Below are 18,844 nucleotides of genomic sequence, written 5' to 3'. Positions count from 1 at the left end.
TGGCTTGAGGAAGGACATGTGGTGGAATTAGTGGGCAGGCGTTTGACCAGGCCTTTCAACATTTAATTTGTAGACAAGAAAGGAAAGTATGGGCTATCTCTTAGTTACTAGAATTAGACTGTTGAATGGCTATAATAAAAGAATCAACCAAGGGTGCTAGCACGAGACCAAAACTCTCCTCATCCTCCCACACTGATCTCCAGGTAGAAGATGTCAGGAGGCAAGCTTCTGATAGTAAGACAGTCCTCATACCCCACAGGTCAGTAAGGAAGACACGTCCAGTCTGGAGCCACAGTTAGATCAGACGTGCTGACTGACAAAGGTAGTGGTGGGTGATGATGGACCAGTCATCTCAGGTGGACCTGAGGTCCTGCAGAACAAACTAGTTTAATCCCTGGTGTCACCGCCTGTAGGGGAGAAGAGTGCAGTCTTGCATTTTAACTGACTCCACGTAACCTATTCAGGACTTTTATGTCTGTATGTGACATCTGGAGAGACTGCTCATCCCAATTCAGGCATGCAGAAAACTACTTTGCTGTGTTAAGCACTATTTTCCTTAAAAATGGGCAAATTTCCAGCGTATAGCAAGGACAGGCTTAGTGCCACAGCCGAAATAATTGTTGCTGCATTAAAAGCTTTGCAAGTGAGACTGTCAGTGCAGAGGTTGGTGAGTGGATGACGTCAACAGTGCTGGAGGGAGTTTCTAGCGTCATGTTGCAGGTGTCTGTTCTCATGCAGAAAGCCTGTGAGTGGTTGAATTGGTTTGGAAGGTGTGTGTATCAAATCTAGACAAGGGCCTGTCAGATACGTCAGGTGCTAGAATTCAGATCCCAACAGATCTCAGCACCAAATCAACCACAGAAAGTTTCATTAATCAGTTTTAATATATGAGTGTTTTGAATCAGTACAGAGTAAGAATCACATAGGTGGCAACAGCATGTGTTTAATGAAGAAATGAGCTTACCTGTGTTATTTGATTGAGTCCACAATGCTGTCATGCCCCCAAATAACTCCTTCCACTGTGGTGACCAAGGGAAGCCGTCGTCTTGCTTTCTGGCTGCTGTTTGGATCACGTGGGTATTGTGTTCAGTTGTCCAGTCCCTGTGTCGTTTTGTTTTGCTTAATGAATATCAGATCAATTTAATGTGTCCACACTGGGCAAAACTGACTTGAGGAGTGTGAGAGTAATAAATGGGCAAAACTGACTTGAGGAGTGTGAGAGTAATAAAAACAGGATATATTCCAGAATGATCATCTGGTAAGAACATGCCCTGGAAGCTGTAGTTATAATATCCTCGAACATATTACACTGGTTATTTATACACTCTTCAGACTTCTTAGTGCTCAACAATTGATGAAATACCATTTCTGGGGAGTCATGCTTATGCTTAATTTTCAGTAAGGACTGGCCACAGTTCTATTTATTTCTACTAAAAACATCTCCTTGGCAAGGAAAATGCCCTTTCCATTTTCCTGCTTGTGTGCGCGTGCGTCTGTATGTACGTGCGCATGCACGTGAGGATGTGTTTTTCCTGCGTGTATATGTGTGTGCACACACATCAGCATGTTTTTCCTGCATGTATATGCGTGTGCATGCACATCAGCATGTGTGCTTTTCCTGCATGTGTGTACACAAACATGCATGTGAACCTGTTTTTCCTGTGTGTATATGTGTGTGTACGCACATGAGCATGTTTTTCCTGCATGTTTATGTGTGTTTACGCACACGAGCATGTGTGTTTTTCCTGTGTGTGTACGCACATGAGCATGTGTGTTTTTCCTGCATGTTTGTGTGTGTACGCACGTGAGCATGTTTTTCCTGCGTGTTTGTGTGTGTACGCACGTGAGCATGTGTTTTTCCTGTATGTGTGTAAGCACGTGAGCATGTGTGTTTTTCCTGTGTGTATATGTGTGCACACGCACATGAGCATGTTTTTCCTGCGTGTTTATGTGTACACACGTGAGCATGTGTGTTTTTCCTGCATGTGTGTATGCACATGAGCATGTGTGTTTTTCCTGTGTGTATATGTGTGTGCACGCACATGAGCATGTTTTTCCTGCATGTTTGTGGGTGTGTATGCACGTGAGCATGTGTGTTTTTCCTGTGTGTATGTGTGCACACACATGAGCATGTGTGTTTTTCCTGTGTGTTTATGTGTGTGTACACACGTGAGCATGTGTTTTTCCTGTGTGTATGTGTGTGTACGCACATGAGCATGTCTTTTTCCTGTGTGTATATGTGTGTGCACACACATGACCATGTGTGTTTTTCCTGCATGTGTGTGTTTTACCCTATTATTCCATATCTCTTTCCTTGCTCTTTTTTTTAAGTGTTAAAGACTTCTATTTTCAGACTATTTTAGAGGAGTCATTTCATTAAACCTTTTGGAATCCCACTGAAGCCGCAGGGCCCAAGGTTAAGCTGTGCTCTTCCCTTAGGAATTGACAGTCGTGGCGACTGCTGTCTTTAGTACATTACCAGGAAGTTTCCAAGTGGCAGTTCTACAAGATGAGCCCTTGAAGAAGCCAGTCCTGTTTTCTATCTTTTGCTTTCAACATACGAGGTGAACTTTTACCTTTCTCCGTTTAATATAAACCAAAATCTGTCTTTTAAAAAAATGTTTATTTTTAACTTTTATTTTAGATTCAGGGGTACATGTGCAGGCTTGTTATATAGATAAACTCGTGTCACAGGGGATTGGTGTACAGATTATTTCTTCACCAAGGTACTAAGCATAGTACCCAATAGGTATTTTTTCTGATCCTTTTCCTCCTCCCAGCCTCCACCTTCAAGTAGGTCCTAGTGTCTGTTGTTCCTCTCTTTGTGTCCATGTATTCTTATTGTTTAGCTCCCACTTGTAAGTGAGAACATGGGTAGTTGGTTTTCTGTTCATGCATTAGTTTGCTAAGGATAACGGCCTCCAGCTCTGTCTGTGTTGTTGCAAAGGACACGATATCTTTCTTTTTTAAGACTGCATAGCATACTCTGAAAGGGGAGAGTGTTGGGAGGAGAGTGAGCTTGTGTCAAAGGAGCTCCAGGTCATGCTCTGCCCGCAGAGTTCAAGAAATAAAATGTCACCCTAAGGAAAGGCAGGCAGGCTGTGGGAACATGGGCACGATCTACAGGTATTTGAAGACTTGCCACGGCAAAGAGGAATTACGCTTTGGCCAACCGCAGTGAGACACTGTGGCTGCTCTCCAAATGACCTGAGGGTGGGGGAGCAGTATTTCCCAAACTTGACACCCCTGGGTAACAACTTTTGTTGAAGAGAGTGTCATACCTTGTGGGGATGTTGGGCAATGGAAAGAAAATTAAAAAATCCCAAAGTCAGATTCTTCTTTTAGACTTGATACTGTTTGGTTAGTTTAAGTCCATGGTGTTCCGTCTGTGAGCTTTGGCCCCAGGTTAGTCACGTCCATCTTCTGTCCTACTTGGGTGTCATCGCCACATCCCCTGTGCCTTATCTGTACTCAGTCTCGCACCTCTGCAGGGCGTCCACCCTCTGGTGCTGGAGTGTCCACGCACTGTCCCATCTTAACGTGCATAGCTGCCCTGAATATGCCCCTGTGTTTCTTCTGCTTTTTCCTCCTTTCTTACATGTAATACATTTGCATGGATAATTACTTCATGATGCTAACTTTGGTTTGCCCTCTGTTCCTCCCCACCTCTACCCCATACATCCTTCATAAATTTTCTTTGATCATATTAAGGCGGCGGTCCCCAGGGACCGGTTTTGTGGAAGACGATTTTTCCACAGACCAGCGGTGTTGGTGGGGGCAGGGATGGTTTTAGGGTGAAACTGATCTGCCTCAGATCATCAGGCGTTAGTTAGATTCTCATCCCGTAAGGAGTGCACAACCTGGATTCCTCGCATGCACAATTCACAGTAGGGTTCACACTCCTGTGAGAATCTAATGCCGCTGCTGATCTGACAGGAGGCTGAACTCAGGTGTTAATGCCCACTTGCCTGCTGCTCACCTCCCACTGTGCAGCCCAGCTCCTAACAAGCCACAGACCAGTACTGGTCCACAGCCCACACATTGGTGACCCCTGTATTAAGGGATCTTTTACTCCACCTACCCAAGAATGAAAAGGTGCTTCCCGAACTCATACTCTTTCTTATCAGGGCAGCAGGCATGTGGACCCACAGTACAGTTCGTCATTTCAGACAGAGGAACATGCTGCACGTGGATGAGGCAGTTCCGTTTTTATCCCTGGTTTTTATACCTGAAACTGTGTCACATTTTATGTGCATAGTGGTTGTCCTGTGAGATTCCACCTGCAAGTTGCCATTGAAACTCCTACTTCTGCTTCTGACTTGCAGCAGCTCTGGGAAGCTGTGGCTTTCATACTTCCCGCTGGCCCTATGGCTCGCCCATTCCCACAAGTACCCAGATGATTGTCTTTGTCAAAAACAAGAGTAGGGAAACAGATACCAATGGCAACAGCTTCTGTTCACCAGTGTTTATAGAAGTTGAATACTTCACACGTGGATTCTCACTCCGGCTTCCCAGTTAGAGAAGATGCATGTAGTAAAATGCTTTCATTACATACAGGAGAAAACTGAAGATAGAGTGCTCCAAGAATTTCCCAAGGCCACACATGGGATAAGGACCCCAGGAGATGTGTTGGGCCCCTCCTTCCATACCCCACCTCCAGACGGACACCGATTTTAGCCTGGGTTCAAACTGCATCAGCTTGTACCCCACTGGGGAGCACAGAGAGGTTGCACCTGGAACAATTCCCAGCTTAGGGCCCTGATCCTACTTTCGACTTAACTGGAGGCTTGGTCGTTTCCGAGGGTCCACCACCCCAGCCAGGTCCTCTAGGCATCCTTTGTGGTGGAGTCTCCCTTTCCAGGTAGTGAGGAGGGGCCTTTTCATCTCAAAGCTAGCTTTTCAAGGGGATTTCTTCCAGCAGAGCTGTGGGGCCCATAGAGGCTTGTGGGAGGCTTCCCACATCTTAATCACTCGGGTTTTCACCACAGAACTCCATGTCCCTTCCTAGTCATCCTTCTGTGTGGATCCTGGTCCATGAGCCAGGCCCTGTACACACCTGCAGCCCACTTGTGGGCTGAGTTCAGGTCCTCTTCCACACAACCCTCTGGCCTGCAGAACCCCTGGGCACCTCTCAGCACTAGAGATGGCCAGCAATAGCTCTGATGGCCTCCAGGGGGCAGCCTTGCCTAACCCTGTGGCTGCCAGACCTGCTTCTGTTTCTCAGTAGAATCCAGACTGCTGTGAACTTCCATAGGACACAACTCTCTTGCTGCTGGGCAAAGATTTATCTTTTTATTATAAATTTGCAGCATGCCCAGAAGTACAATTTTTTCTCTTAGGAGTTTATGGTAAGAATTTTATAGGCATCCTAGAGGTTTTTTCTCATTTTTTTATTCAGGGATATTTTAGGCATCATATACACCATTTTGAAAACTTAAAAACAGACTTTCCTTGAGTGATGTTTCATTATGATGTGTGCCCATTCATCCCCAGTTGATATTAGAAGTGACCTTTATCTAAGACTTTTTTCTCCAAATTGAATGAGAATATTTCCTGTAGGACTAGACAGAAAAATTCCGAAGGGGCAAATATTTTAAATGGTTAAAATGTAGCATTGCTCCTTCTGCCTCATTTAGTCTGGTCCTTTTTTAATGTCATGATCCCAGGATCAGTTCCTTCACGGTCTCCTCAGTACCCGCGCTGGTTTCACCGGCCAGCGGGAGGATGAGCACATCCAGTGTGCGGTAAAATATCCAGGGTGTTGCGGGGAATACGCTAGTTTTGGGTTTTTTTTTTTTTAACTACCAGGTGGAAGGGAAAACGTTTGACCCCTAAAGATTCATGGCACTTCCCCTAGAATTGAGAGGAAGTGATTTCTATAGACTCTAACAGACTAATTCTAGCACGTTTTCCTCATACTGTACTATTTTTAGGAGTAAAAAGATTTAAATGTGGGATGATGTTGAGTTTACTAGACCAAGTGACATATTTTGAACAATTGGTAGGAACCCGAATGTGTTTTGAAAAATATCTACAGAAAGATTTTAAAACTGTGATCTTTCTTATTATTAGAAGAGTTTTTCTTAGAACAAAAACAGTAACAGTGGCTAGCATTTACTTATTTCTTCACTCTGCATTGTCTTCTCATTGAAACTTCTAAGCGACTTTTTTTTTTTTTTTTTTTTTTTTTTTGAGACTGAGTCGCCCAGGCTGGAGTGCAGTGGCATGATCTCAGTTCACTGCACCCTCTGCCTCCCAATTCAAGCGACTCTCCTGCCTCAGCCTCCCAAGTAGCTGGGACTACATGTGTGTGCCACCACGCCCAGCTATTTTTTTTGTATTTTTAGTAGAGACAGGGTTTCACTATATTGGCCAGGCTGCTCTCAAACTCCTGACCTCAGGTGATCTGCCCGCCTTGACCTCTGAGTGCTGGGAAATACAGGCGTGAGCCACCACACCCAGCCCCAAGCAACTTTTTGAGGCAAGCATTATTACCATGCCCATTTTATAGATGAGAAAACAGAGCTGGATCTAGGTAACTTGTCAAAGTTACACCCTAGGAAGTGTTAAGTCAGTGCTTGAACGCAAGCAGTCTGGCTTTGCAACCTACACTCTTAGTCATTATTGTCTGTTACCTCCTATGAGAAGTGTTTGATTTGAATGATCGTTTATGGAAGAAGCACTAATAGTAACTCTTAGGCTGTTGCAGTGGAGTTGTATAGAAGCACAGCTATGTATCGTGCATCTGGCCAGTTCCGAGTCATTTTTCATCTTCTCTTCACCAGAGTATAAAAATGAGACGTGGTAAAATCGTTTTGTATCTTAAGTGTTATTTTTGGTAGTATTTGCTGGAGAAGAGGAATTTTGTAGAGGTCCCCCCCCAAATGGCCAGCCTGCCCCCCTTCCTGTACCACGAGTTGGGTCCTTGAGTGAGGCCTCACAATGAGTCAGGGGACAGGCTGCTGATCTCCCAGTTCAGGGCCCAGACATCCCCGAGCTTCGGCTGGCAGGGCTTCAGGGAGAGGGCCCAGCGGTGCTGGGGGCCTGACCCCTACAGTCTGAGTAGGGCTGGGAGGGTGGTTGGGACACCTGTATTTCAGGGCCCTGTTACGAGGTGTGTCCTGTCCAGGGTATGTGGATTCTCTACTGCTGTCTTGATTAATTTTGTTCTGTTTTGCTGATTTTGCTGTTTTTTTAGTAGGCTTTTTTTAAAAAAGTGTTTTTGTTTTTTCAACAGATTTAAAAGAAGAGATACTAATTTCTATTAGTGGCTTAAGAACCTAGCTAAAGGGGAGTGCAGCTACAGCCAGAGGCCTCCATTGGCTCCTGCCAGCAGGGGACCTGGTTTCTCAGTGCCCAGAAGGGCAGCTTGTCACCGAGTGACCCGGACGCCCTCCTGCTGTGCTGCAGGTTCAATATTTGGGTCAGAGTTGGCTCCTTTACCTTTATTTTCAGCTACATTTCTTCCAATTTGATTGGAGTGAGAGAAGAGCAATGGGCTGCAGGATTGTAGAGTGTCAACTGTTTTCTGAGGACCTTTTTCAGATGTACATTTGCTTAAATCATTCACTTCTGCTCCAAGTTTGAACATAAAGTGCAGAGGCAGCACCATTGGTAGCGTCTTGGCAGTGGGACAGAATAATAAGCTAACTAATGCAGAGTCTCCTGTTGATTCCTTAAGTGTTCTCCATTTTTTGTCCATTGATTAGTACTATAGTTATCACAGGCAGGGGACCTGGGAATACTCCATTTCCTAGGTCCCATTGGACAGTGACAAGGGTGAGGGCAGCTTCAGTGAAGCAAATGTATTCAGGCAGAAGATACAGTTGAGATTTTTGAGAGAAAGGAGTGAAATAAATGGTTTATTTTCTTTGTGAGCAGAATCAGTGCAGTTGCACAGCACCGCTTTTTCATCAGTGTCCAACTGAGGAGAGGAATTGGAAGGTGGGAGGCTGCAGTGGCTCCGTGCGACTCAAAGGGTTTGCTTTGGGAGTGAGTGGGCACCCTCTGTGTGTGGCCAGTTGCCCACCCCACCCCACCACCTGCATGTGGAAGGCAGGTTACCATCTTAAGTAGAAATGTCCATGGATTGGATAATGTCATGGATGTTTTTGATTAAATATTTTGACTCTTTCATGAAACATTACAGCCTTGTTCTGGTAAATGGTTAGTTATAGCTCAGCGCAGCCAAGTTGGCACATACTTGGTTTGTTAGAGCAAATCTTGCCTGTTCAGTTAATTTAAGTCCATCCTTATAACCAGGGTAATAATTTTGTCCAGAGCGTTGCTGTTGACGTGAAGCCCTCTGCTGTGTCCTCTTTCATCTGCTCCTTGTAGTGACGCCTTTAGGTGGCATTGATATTCCTAGGATCCCTGTTTTAGCAAACTGAGTCTCTGAGAAATTTAAGTGATCTCTTAGGTCACACAGCTAATGCTTTGTAAAGCATTTCCTAAATCCAGATCGCCTTACTCTAAATCTTATAATACTGTTACTACTATGCCATGTGACTTGGCAACTTGGAATGTTTTTCATGGGAAATGTTAGTGCAAATTGGAAGAGTCCTTCATGCTATGATCTTTCCTATTTATAAATGCAACTGCCATGTTCATGAGAATTTAGAGGAAAACAAAAGAACAAGAAAGCATCTTACTGATGATAAACCCTTTATAGATGGTGCAGAGCATCAGTTCAGATTTGATGAATTGGTGCTTGGCATCTTCATGTGGAATTAAATACTGATGCCAACTGTGGCTGAGTATTCTTTCTGATACCAGCTTTTGGGCATAGTACTTCATCACCTGGGGCTTCTCTTCCTTAATCTATAAAATGAAAATTTTGAACTAGCTTATCTCTAAAACTCCATTGATTAAAATTCTTGAACTGTATGAAATTTGATAACTTAGACACAAAAAATAGGTAGATAATATGAGAAAAGTTAACAAATGTTTTATTTACTTTAATATTTTCAGTAAAATTAATTCTTAGGACCCTGGGTAACAGGATTGAAAAATAACTTCTTTGCCAGCACTTTTCTTATTTTAAAATTGGCCTGCTATATTTTAAATGTGTATTGACCTGCAAATAACAATAAAAGTATATTTTATGTATGTAAATATTGCTCAGCAAACAAATTGTAGTATGGAATTGATACTAAGATTTTCTATGTTAAAAATGGAAGTCAGTTTCCCTGTGCATATTTCAGAGAAACAAAGTCATCTGGTAATAGTGTGTTTTTGAAGATATGTTTGACAGCAAAAGAACACTTAAAAGCTTAGCTTGGATTTGCCATCATTAGTAATTAGGGAATTGGAAATTGAAACCATAGTGAGATATACCACTCATTTAGAATGGCTTAAGTTAAAAAGACTGACCACTTCAGTTATTGGTGAGGGAGTAGAGGAATTGAAACTCTCATATGCTGCTGGTGGGAAGGTAAAAATGGTACACCACTTTGGAAAAGCTTGGCAGTTTCTTAAGTTAAGCATACACCTGCCATATGATCCAGCCATTCTACACCTAGGTATTTACCTAAAAGAAAGGAAATCATAAGTTCATACAGAGGTTGTGCCCAAATGTTTACAGCAGCTTTATTTGTAGTGGCTCCAAACTGGAAATAACCGAGATGTCCACCAGCAGGTGAAGGGATCAGTTGTGGTTTCACACATGCAGGGACGGCTATTCGACAGTGGAAAGGAATGAACCCTTGATACACACAGTAGTATGGATAATGCTGAATGAAAGAAGCTGGACAGAAAAAAAAAAGAGTACATACTGTCCCATTCCAGTTCTAGAAATTATTTTAGAAAATGCAAGGTAATCTCCAGTGGCTGAGAGCAGGTGAGTGCCAGGGAGGGAGCATGACAGAGGGCATCAGCCAGCTTTGAGGTGAGGGAGAGGCTCACGGTGAACTGGGTATAGACAAATGTCAGAACTCACACTGGACACTTTACATTTGTGCAGCTTATAGTATGTCAGTTAGTCCTCAGTAAAGCCGTTTTGTAAAAAGCTTGGCTTGGAAACAGAAGACCACATGCACACACAGTTTCTTTCTGCAACTGCGGTTTTGACTTATGAGTCTTGAGGCAGCAGGCGTTGCACAGGGTATCAAGCGGGAGGTCCCGACTTGCCCCATCTCTTCAGCTGAGCCAGCTGTCCCCACTAGACATACAGAAGATGCGTGAGCTGACTCTTAGTCCCTGAGGAGGCTGAAAGCATTTTCTCTACATACAAACCACTGCCAAGCCACCAGGGCCCATTTAATGTAATTAATTGTCTTTTTCAGTTCCATGAATAGTACCCCAGAGATCTGCAGGAGTTAATGGACTTTCAGGAAGTAGGCTCTGCTCCCCGGCTCCCACCTGGCCCAAAGTCGTTCTTGCCACTCTCATTCCAGGGTGTCTTTACTCATCTAGGTCTCCAGCAGCCTGTTTTATGGTGGTGGCAGTGGAGGTGTCTGCGTCTTTTCAGCATGCACACTCTTTCCGTCGAAGGCCCGAACTGTTGGCAGCCTGACTGTGGGGCCTGGGCTAGTGCCGTCACCTCCCTAGCTCCACACCCTGGTCCCTGGCCAGGCTTGGTGGTGAATTCCTTTCATCACATTGTGCACTTCCTTCTGTGTGCTTCCGGGGGAAATCGGTGGTTTAATAATGAAAAATTGAAATAAAAGTGTCCACCTGCTAAGTAAGAGCCCGAGACATATCAGCAGATGTTTCTGCGAACTGAGGGTCTTTTCTTATTTCCACTGCAGTCTGGATTGAGCCTCGGGAGAATGGGAAAGAGCAGCTTCCCTTCCTTTCCTTTTTCTCTTTTGTGACAGTGCTGCCCGCCGTTCGCCTGTTTATTTTCCTCCCTGCGGTGGTGGCATGCTGCTTTTGTTGTGCATGTGTTCCGCTGGCAGTGGGACTGGATGCCCCTCCCTCCCGTCCTTCCTTCCTTCCCTCCGGGAGCGGTCTGTCACCAGTCCCCTCCCAGGGCAAGTCACACACCGTCTCCACTGGGGCCCCTTGGACACCAGGCGGCCCACCTGGTGGTGCAGCCAGGCCGGCCGGCCTCACCCACCTCTCCCCTTCCCCAGCTGTGGACGTGGCTGGAGGAGCTGCAGAAGGAGCTGCTGGACGACGTGTATGCCGAGTCGGTGGAGGCCGTGCAGGACCTCATCAAGCGCTTCGGCCAGCAGCAGCAGACCACCCTGCAGGTGACTGTCAACGTGATCAAGGAAGGGGAGGACCTCATCCAGCAGCTCAGGTGGGCCTCACCCCTCTCCTGGTCCGAACAGATTCTGAAACCCTGCCTGTGACTCCCCTTCCCCTTTTACTCTTGTGAGTGGTCAGCTCTGCTTCTCTGTCCAGCTGAGTGCAGAGCTAGTAGTGTCTGTGAAGGCAAAGGAGAGAGAAATGGCTCTCTTCTCTCTTTTCCTTTCCCCTCCCTTCTCTCCCTCCTTACAGTTTAACTTCATAATAGTTTTCATTATAACATCGACTAATAAACCACATAATTTAATTTTAATATTTTCTCTTAACATCCAACTAGTAATTATTGATACTTCTTTATAAACCAGATTAATGTGAGCTTCCGAGGATTGCGCCCTCAGGCTGATCTAGAGCACAGCAGTATTCACCTCCCAACGTCTAGATTCAGTCAGGCCTGCATGGGGCGGACACCCACCCCCAAGTGCTCTTCAAAGCAGGATATGGAGGCAGAGCCAGGATTGGTTTTGTTTCCTCTGGAAGCAAATTTTTTTTATTGGGTCAGGGGGACCATTTAACCCCCTACTGTATCACTCAGGAAAATTTATCAAATCGTTGACTGATAACTTTACGTGACGTTCACTTTGCTGAGAGAGGCAGGCAGCAGTTACTTAATAAAGGCTTAATTGATTGCATTAAAGGTTAACCTCTCATGTCCAATATGACTCTGTCATTTATACTAACCAGGTATCATCCATTTTTTACTTAAGAAGAAAAGTGGCTAAAAATACAGCTGTAAAGTAATTTTCTATAATTATTAGCCTTCTTACCGAGTGATTTCAGAAAATGCCAGAGAAATTCTTCAATGTATCCTCAGATTCAGCAGGATTGCCCCGAGGAGGAAGCCTAATATTGTTTTGCAGGAGAGCAGCCCATTCCATTTTCTGAGACAAGCAGTGCAGCTTCCTGCCAGCTTTCTTCCCCTGAAGATTTGTGTGGCCGGATCTGGTATCTAACAATGTGTGACTTTCTCATCCAATTCCTGTTCCTCTGTGTGCTCTCGCAGGGACTCTGCCATCTCCAGTAACAAGACCCCCCACAACAGCTCCATCAACCACATCGAGACGGTGCTGCAGCAGCTGGACGAGGCGCAGTCGCAGATGGAGGAGCTCTTCCAGGAGCGCAAGATCAAGCTGGAGCTCTTCCTGCAGCTGCGCATCTTCGAGAGGGACGCCATCGACGTGAGTGTCCCGCGGCTGGCGCCTGCCTGCCTGTGGGAGCCCTTGGCTTCCTCCACAGCACCGGCGCCCTCTTGTCTCTGCCCTGCTGAGGTCCTGTGTCCTCACCCACACCCCCACCCTCTGCACCAGGAGGGGGTGTGGGAGGGAGAGAGGGTCCCTGGAGGCTGGAATTGGATCATCCCTGGGAGGCTGGGGTATGCTCAGCCCTGGACCCTAATGTTGGAAACTATAGAGCAGGCAGCTCGCGTGGCGGGAGCAGAGCACAGCAAGCGCTGAGCGGAACAGAAGGAAGCCAGCACAGCTTTCTCTCGGCCTTGGGGTGTTTAAACCTTGATTGGGTTGCACACAGCACTCCCTTGTCCTCAGCTTAGGCACAGGCATCAGCTTCAGGCAGCAAGTCTTCCTCTCTTCCTCCCTGTCGTCTTCTCATCCTTCCCACTCTCCTCCTGTCCTCACCCTCCCCTTTTCTCTCTCTTTCCACCTTCTCTCTCTCCTACCTTTTCTCTTCCTTGCTTCCTCCCTTTCTCTTTCCATCTTTCTCTCTCTTGACCTTCTCTCTTCTACAGTGGGAATAATCCTGACTTGTGGTCGTAGCATTTTAGGTAACAAAAAACACAATTTCCCCCGCAAAGAGGTGTTCTTAGATTATCCATGATTCTTACCTAAATGTGGACTTTTGCACCTTATATGTGAACAGGAGAAAGAACTTACAGGTGTCTTTTATCTTTCTTCAACAAAGAGTGGTTCTGGGTTCTGTGCTTAGGAGGAGCTCTCTCTTTTGATACCGTGCGAGCAGAAGTCAGTCCAATCGCATGAGCACGAATTTACCTGGGAACGTGACGAAAGGAGCCTAAGCTCCCCTAAGCGGTGAGCCTGCTCTCCTGGAGTCTGGCTGCTTCTTACAGTTGGTGGCTGTGACAGCCCGAAGGCCTCCTCCACATACCTCTGGGCTGCGCTGTGGGTCCTCTGTGATGGACACCTGTAGAGCACACCTTCTCAATATTTATTTCTTGTCTCTGGTTTAGAATTCATCAGCAGTCCTTGGCACTCAGGCTGGGGATGGCAGGGCTTTGCGTAGCCTGCCCTCAGTCACCTCAGTACAGGAGGGACCTTCTGCCCATAGTGGGCCGTGTGGCTTCCCCTGGGCCTGTCTATAGGCCTGCCCTGAGGAGTGGTTTTGGTTTGTGGTGCAAGGGCCAGACCAGCCCTGCGCAGGACTCTCCTGGATGCCTTTGCTTGGCCACTTGTCTAAGTCTCCGGCACTGTTTTCGTTAACAACAACAGACCTTCTTGGCTCTGCTCATTCTCATCATTAGTGAATAACAAGAAAGGAGTCAAACCCTAATCACGTGGCATGGTGAAACCTGCTCAGATGCTCTCAAAGTCTTGACATTTAGATCCACATGGAGCCATGTGGAGAAGAGGCACCTGCATGCCGGCCTCTGCCCCGTGAGGGCCTGCCATGTCCTCCCCAAGGTAGCAGCACAGAATAAAAGGGAGGCCAGCCACACCCACTTTCCTCTCTGACTTCAAAGGACTCGCTTTTGTAAAACTTAGCTGCATATTGAATATTTTCAACTAGGAAACACAAACCAACCAACCAGAAGCATTAGTTGCAGTTTTTCTTCCAGGACATTTTGATAGTTGGAAAAAAAAATCGATTCATTTATCTTAATACTATAAAGAGAAAAAATTTTTTAATATTTAAAAAATTGTATTTATCGTACGTATATGAAAGTACTTCTGCTTTCATTGAACCAGATTAGGAAACAAAAACATACATTTTTCCCCCAACAAAGCCACGAAATTACAAGTGCCCTAGTTACAGCCAGCGTGCCACAGCCTGGGGGAGCTCATCCTGAGCAGAGGAAGCTGTACCTGCAGCCCAGTCTCAGGCCAGCTTCAGATATGGTTCAGAAGCTGTTAGAAGATCACAGCCTGAGAACCTCTGTTCTCTTTAATCCTGAAAAATGAAAATCTGAGCAATTCAGGCTTTGGCCAGGTTTCCTCTGTTATCCAGGAAGATGCCACATCTGACGGCCCATAGGAGTATGGAGTTATGTCGATGGTAGAATTGATCTGTTACCCGGTTAATTTATTTTAAGCCCCTCATATCTCTTGTGTTTCAATTGGAGTAGCGTCTCCATCTCAGAAGTGGATGGAGGTCCAGTGTGGACAGTCCTCCTGTGGAGAAGGTGCATAGGATCCACGGAAAATGTCACTCCACTGAAGTGGGTGATGTCATCATCTCTCGCAAGAAGCTTTTCCTGCTTTTTAGATTTTATAATCTTTTTAAAGTTTATTATGGCCAGACGTGGTGGCTCATGCCTGTAATCCTAGCACTTTGGGAGGCCAAGGTGGGCAGATCACCTGAGGTCAGGAGTTCGAGACCAGCCTGGTCAACATGGTGAAACCCCATCTCTACTAAAAATACAAAAATTAGGCGTGGTGGCGTGCACCTGTACTCCCAGCTACTTGGGAGACTGAGACAGGAGAATTGCTTGAACCCCAGAGGCAGAGGTTGCCATGAGGGGAGATTGCACCATTGTACTCCAGCCTGGGTGACAAGAGTGAAACTCCATCTCTGAATGAATGAATGTCTTCAAAGCTATACAGAAGCACAGAGGAAAGTACAGTGGAACTACCGTGTGCCTGTCCCACAAATTCAGCATGATTTTGCCAGCCTGGTTAAGCGTCTTTGGTTATGGCTGTGCTACAGTATTTTAGACAAAATCATTGCCAGTTTATTCTTTCACTCCTAATGGTTTTTCTAAAAGATGAGGCCATTTTCTTACATCCCCTCAGTCAACTAAACATCTCCCCAGTTGGACAGTCATTTCTTATTGTCATCGACTCCCAGCGTGTTCAGATTGATGTGGGTGCCTCAGTTAGGAGGCACGTGAGGTTGGCTCTTGTGTTTAATGGTCAGTTTCTTAATCTAGAATTGTCTGTCCTTTGTCCTCCTCCTCCTCTTCTTTTCATGCCATCATTTGCTGAAATAACTAGATTGGTTGTCAAAGGAACCAGATCCCACATTCAGTGTTTGTTCACTTGTATTATTTTAGATTGTGTAACTTTTAGTTTCCCTGGCGTTTCCTCTAAACTTAGAAGTTAGATGCAAAGACCTGATTCTGGTTCTGTTTTTGTGCACGAGTCTTTGCGAGGTGGTGCATCGTAGTTCCCCATGCGAAGGCTGGGCCTGTCTAATCCCACTTCCCTCGGGACCCTGAGGCCGGTTCAGGCACCATTATGCTGAGCCTTCTGTGGTTAAATCCCCTCAGCCTTTTTCTCACGACAGTTTACTATGCGCTGATGATCATTGCTTATGAGAATGTGAAAACAATTTTCCAATTTTATTATTCTTTCTGCATTTAATACCTAGATTCATCTGTAAAGAGGAATTCTTCATTATGAAATGTTCTTTTATCTTTTAATTAAGTACCAATATTTAGGATAATGATTGGTTTTCTATCTACTTTTTTTTTTTTTTTTTGAGACAGGGTCTCACTCTTGCCCATGCTGGAGTGTAATGGTGCCATCTCAGCTTACTGCAACCTCTGCCTCCCAGGTTCAAGCGATCCTCCTACCTCAGCCTCCCAAGTAGCTGGGACTACAGGCGCATGCCACCACGCCCAGCTAATTTTTGTATTTTTTGGTAGAGATGGGGTTTTGCCATGTTGGCCAAGCTGTTCTTGAACTCCTGACCTCAAGTGATCCGCCCACCTTGGCCTCCCAAAGTGCTGGGATTATAGGTGTGAGCCACCACCCCCAGCCGATTTACTGTCTACTTCTAGTGGAGACCAAATACTTTCTCTTTTCTTTCTTTTTGACTTTTAGCTTCTCTTACTATTTTTGAACACCATTAGGAGTATTACTGGATTTTTGTATATACGATATATTTTACACAGTTTTGGTAATTTTTGTCTCTAGATACCCAAAGAGAAAAATTATTTATCTTCTCTTTCGGTATCTTTGGCCATTGGGAACCCCTTCATCTGGCTTCTGTGTCCATTTATTTATTTATGTTTAATTTGTTTAAACAGCTTTATTGAGGTGTGATTTGTATACCACCAAACTCATGCATCTTAAGTGTTTGACATCTCTGTCCTTTGGCAGAGAGACATCTCTTCCTTCCTTACTTGGTACAGAGTGAGAGGTGGCTGCATATATATATTTTTTGTCTTGATCTTAAATACCTTCTTCTTTCAGATTATCTCAGACCTCGAGTCTTGGAATGATGAGCTTTCTCAGCAAATGAATGACTTCGACACAGAAGATCTCACGATTGCAGAGCAGCGCCTCCAGCACCATGCAGACAAAGCCTTGACCATGAACAACCTGACTTTTGACGTCATCCACCAAGGGCAAGATCTTCTGCAGTATGTCAATGAGGTCCAGGCCTCTGGTAAGAGGGCTCACTCCATCTGTGTCCGTTGTGATTTCTTCATGTCGTCATGGCAATTCGGCTTATTTCAGTGGGATGACTGCAAATTTTGTTAGTTCCTATGATAAAGGTATTATAGATACCTGTTCTTTAAAAGAACGTTTTGCATTTTTATGTAATACAGTCACATTTAACATGGTTAGAGTACTCACCCATGATATTCTCACATACTATTTTAAGTATCATGAACTTTAATTCTACACAATGATATGTTGTATCTCTGTAAATGAACTATAAATCCCAGGAAAACATTTTCACATTCTTTATTTTTTTAGTTTATGTTTTACCAGCAGATGTCACTATAGGTTCAGAAATGTATTAGAAACTTAGCAACAACCTACATACTGCATTATTCATTTTACACAAATTAAATGCTTACCAAAGAGGAAACTGCAAGTAATGAGGATAACAACAAAAAAAACCCTGAAATTCGCTCATTTGTAAAGAATGCCACACTTTCCTAGTTATCAGTGTGGGAGTAGAAACGGATGGGATGTGGATGTGGGTTGATTGCCTATACATCCTTTGACACACGTTGCCCTCCTTGAACTTGCCCTTCAGCATAATGGCTTGGCCCCCAGCTGGGCAGATCATTCACAAAAGCAGATTTTGTGCCATCCACCCTTTGAGAACAGAAGGTTGAAGTGCTAGCTGAATTCTAGGGTCTCCCTTTAATGTCCACAGGCGTGGAGCTGCTGTGTGATAGAGATGTAGATATGGCAACTCGGGTCCAGGACCTGCTGGAGTTTCTTCATGAAAAACAGCAGGAATTGGATTTAGCCGCAGAGCAGCATCGGAAACACTTGGAGCAGTGTGTGCAGCTGCGCCACCTGCAGGCAGAAGTGAAACAGGTGAGCAAACGACTGGATGCTTGGGGAGGCTGCACTACAGATGCTTGATATCTCATCGACTTCCTGGAAATTCTGACCTGTAGCATTGGGAAGGATTGTGCCTGCTCAGAACACAGCTGTCCTGATATGTAAGATAATGCGCACATACACACCCCCCCGCCCCCCGATTACAGCCATCCCTAATGTGTGAAAAGGGAGCCAGCGACCAGGACAGCTGGCTGGCTGTTCACCCAGCACAGGCAGCACTTGAAGGTAACAGCCCTTGGCTTCTTTCAGTATTGATAGTCTGTCTCTTGCTTGAAACCCTGAGCATATTGCTTCTTATATGACTTTTTCTGCCCAGTACTGTTAGGATCTGGATTGTTTCTCAGATTCCAGATGCCTGGGACGTTTCTTGTGTTATCAGGATACTGTAATACCACATCCTGATGGCATGACAAAGTGAAAATGGGACATGGGGAAGGGATTGCTTTTGGCTCAGTGCCAGTGGGATTCTGCGCATGGATATGACATTTTATTAACTGGCTTGATGGAGGGAGAGAAAAGCTTATGGTGCCCTGAAAGATGCAGAGAAAGCAAACGGAAAGTAAGTTTGGTTGGAGGGAACTTAAGATGCCTCTGGACCATGAGCAGGAGGTGGTGCAGAAGTAGGTGGCACTCACATCAGAACAGGTAGACTCTTCAGTCAGAACTGTTGAAGAGAGCACCTTTCAGTCTCCCACATGCCATCTGTAGTGTGGGTATTTTTACATATAAATAAGTGTTGTGACCTGCTAACAAAGCACTCCTTCTTGCCAAAACACAAAACAGTTTATTTAAGAAATAACGGAATAAATAAATGTATCCCTTAGGATTCACCTTTGCCTATAACAGAGACTAAAAAATAGTGGCTTTGAAAAGGTGTTTTCCCCATGTGACAAGTCAGGATGTAGAAGAAGATTGCTGGTCTGCATTTAGTGGTCCCATGATACATTAGGCTGAGATCTTGGTGATGGCTGGCCTTTCCCTTCTGGTTGCCAAGTGGCTGTTGTAGCTCCAGCCATCACCTCCATATCCCAAATTATCAGGAAGGGGAACGCATAATGAGAAAGAGGCAGCCCCTCTATCAGAAAAGAAATATT

At 45.1% G+C, this 18,844-nt stretch overlaps 1 protein-coding gene across 6 annotated transcripts in view; it reads left to right on the top strand.

Annotated features, from left to right (window-relative positions):
* Positions 1 to 18,844, top strand: part of TRIO (trio Rho guanine nucleotide exchange factor) — a 365,950-nt gene that overhangs the window by 202,662 nt on the left and 144,444 nt on the right. For all 6 annotated transcript variants that reach the window (XM_031003167.3, XM_031003166.3, XM_055367588.2 and 3 more), the window contains 4 exons: positions 11,076 to 11,245; positions 12,254 to 12,428; positions 16,638 to 16,833; positions 17,557 to 17,723. In XM_031003167.3, coding sequence (XP_030859027.2) covers positions 11,076 to 11,245; positions 12,254 to 12,428; positions 16,638 to 16,833; positions 17,557 to 17,723 — 708 coding nt within the window. The remainder of the gene's footprint in view (positions 1 to 11,075; positions 11,246 to 12,253; positions 12,429 to 16,637; positions 16,834 to 17,556; positions 17,724 to 18,844) is intronic.

Source organism: Gorilla gorilla, chromosome 19 (assembly GCF_029281585.2).
Source record: "Gorilla gorilla gorilla isolate KB3781 chromosome 19, NHGRI_mGorGor1-v2.1_pri, whole genome shotgun sequence".
Lineage (NCBI taxonomy): Eukaryota > Metazoa > Chordata > Mammalia > Primates > Hominidae > Gorilla > Gorilla gorilla.
The sequence above is the reverse complement of the archived record's forward strand: the minus strand, read 5'-3'. Positions and strand labels throughout refer to the sequence as shown.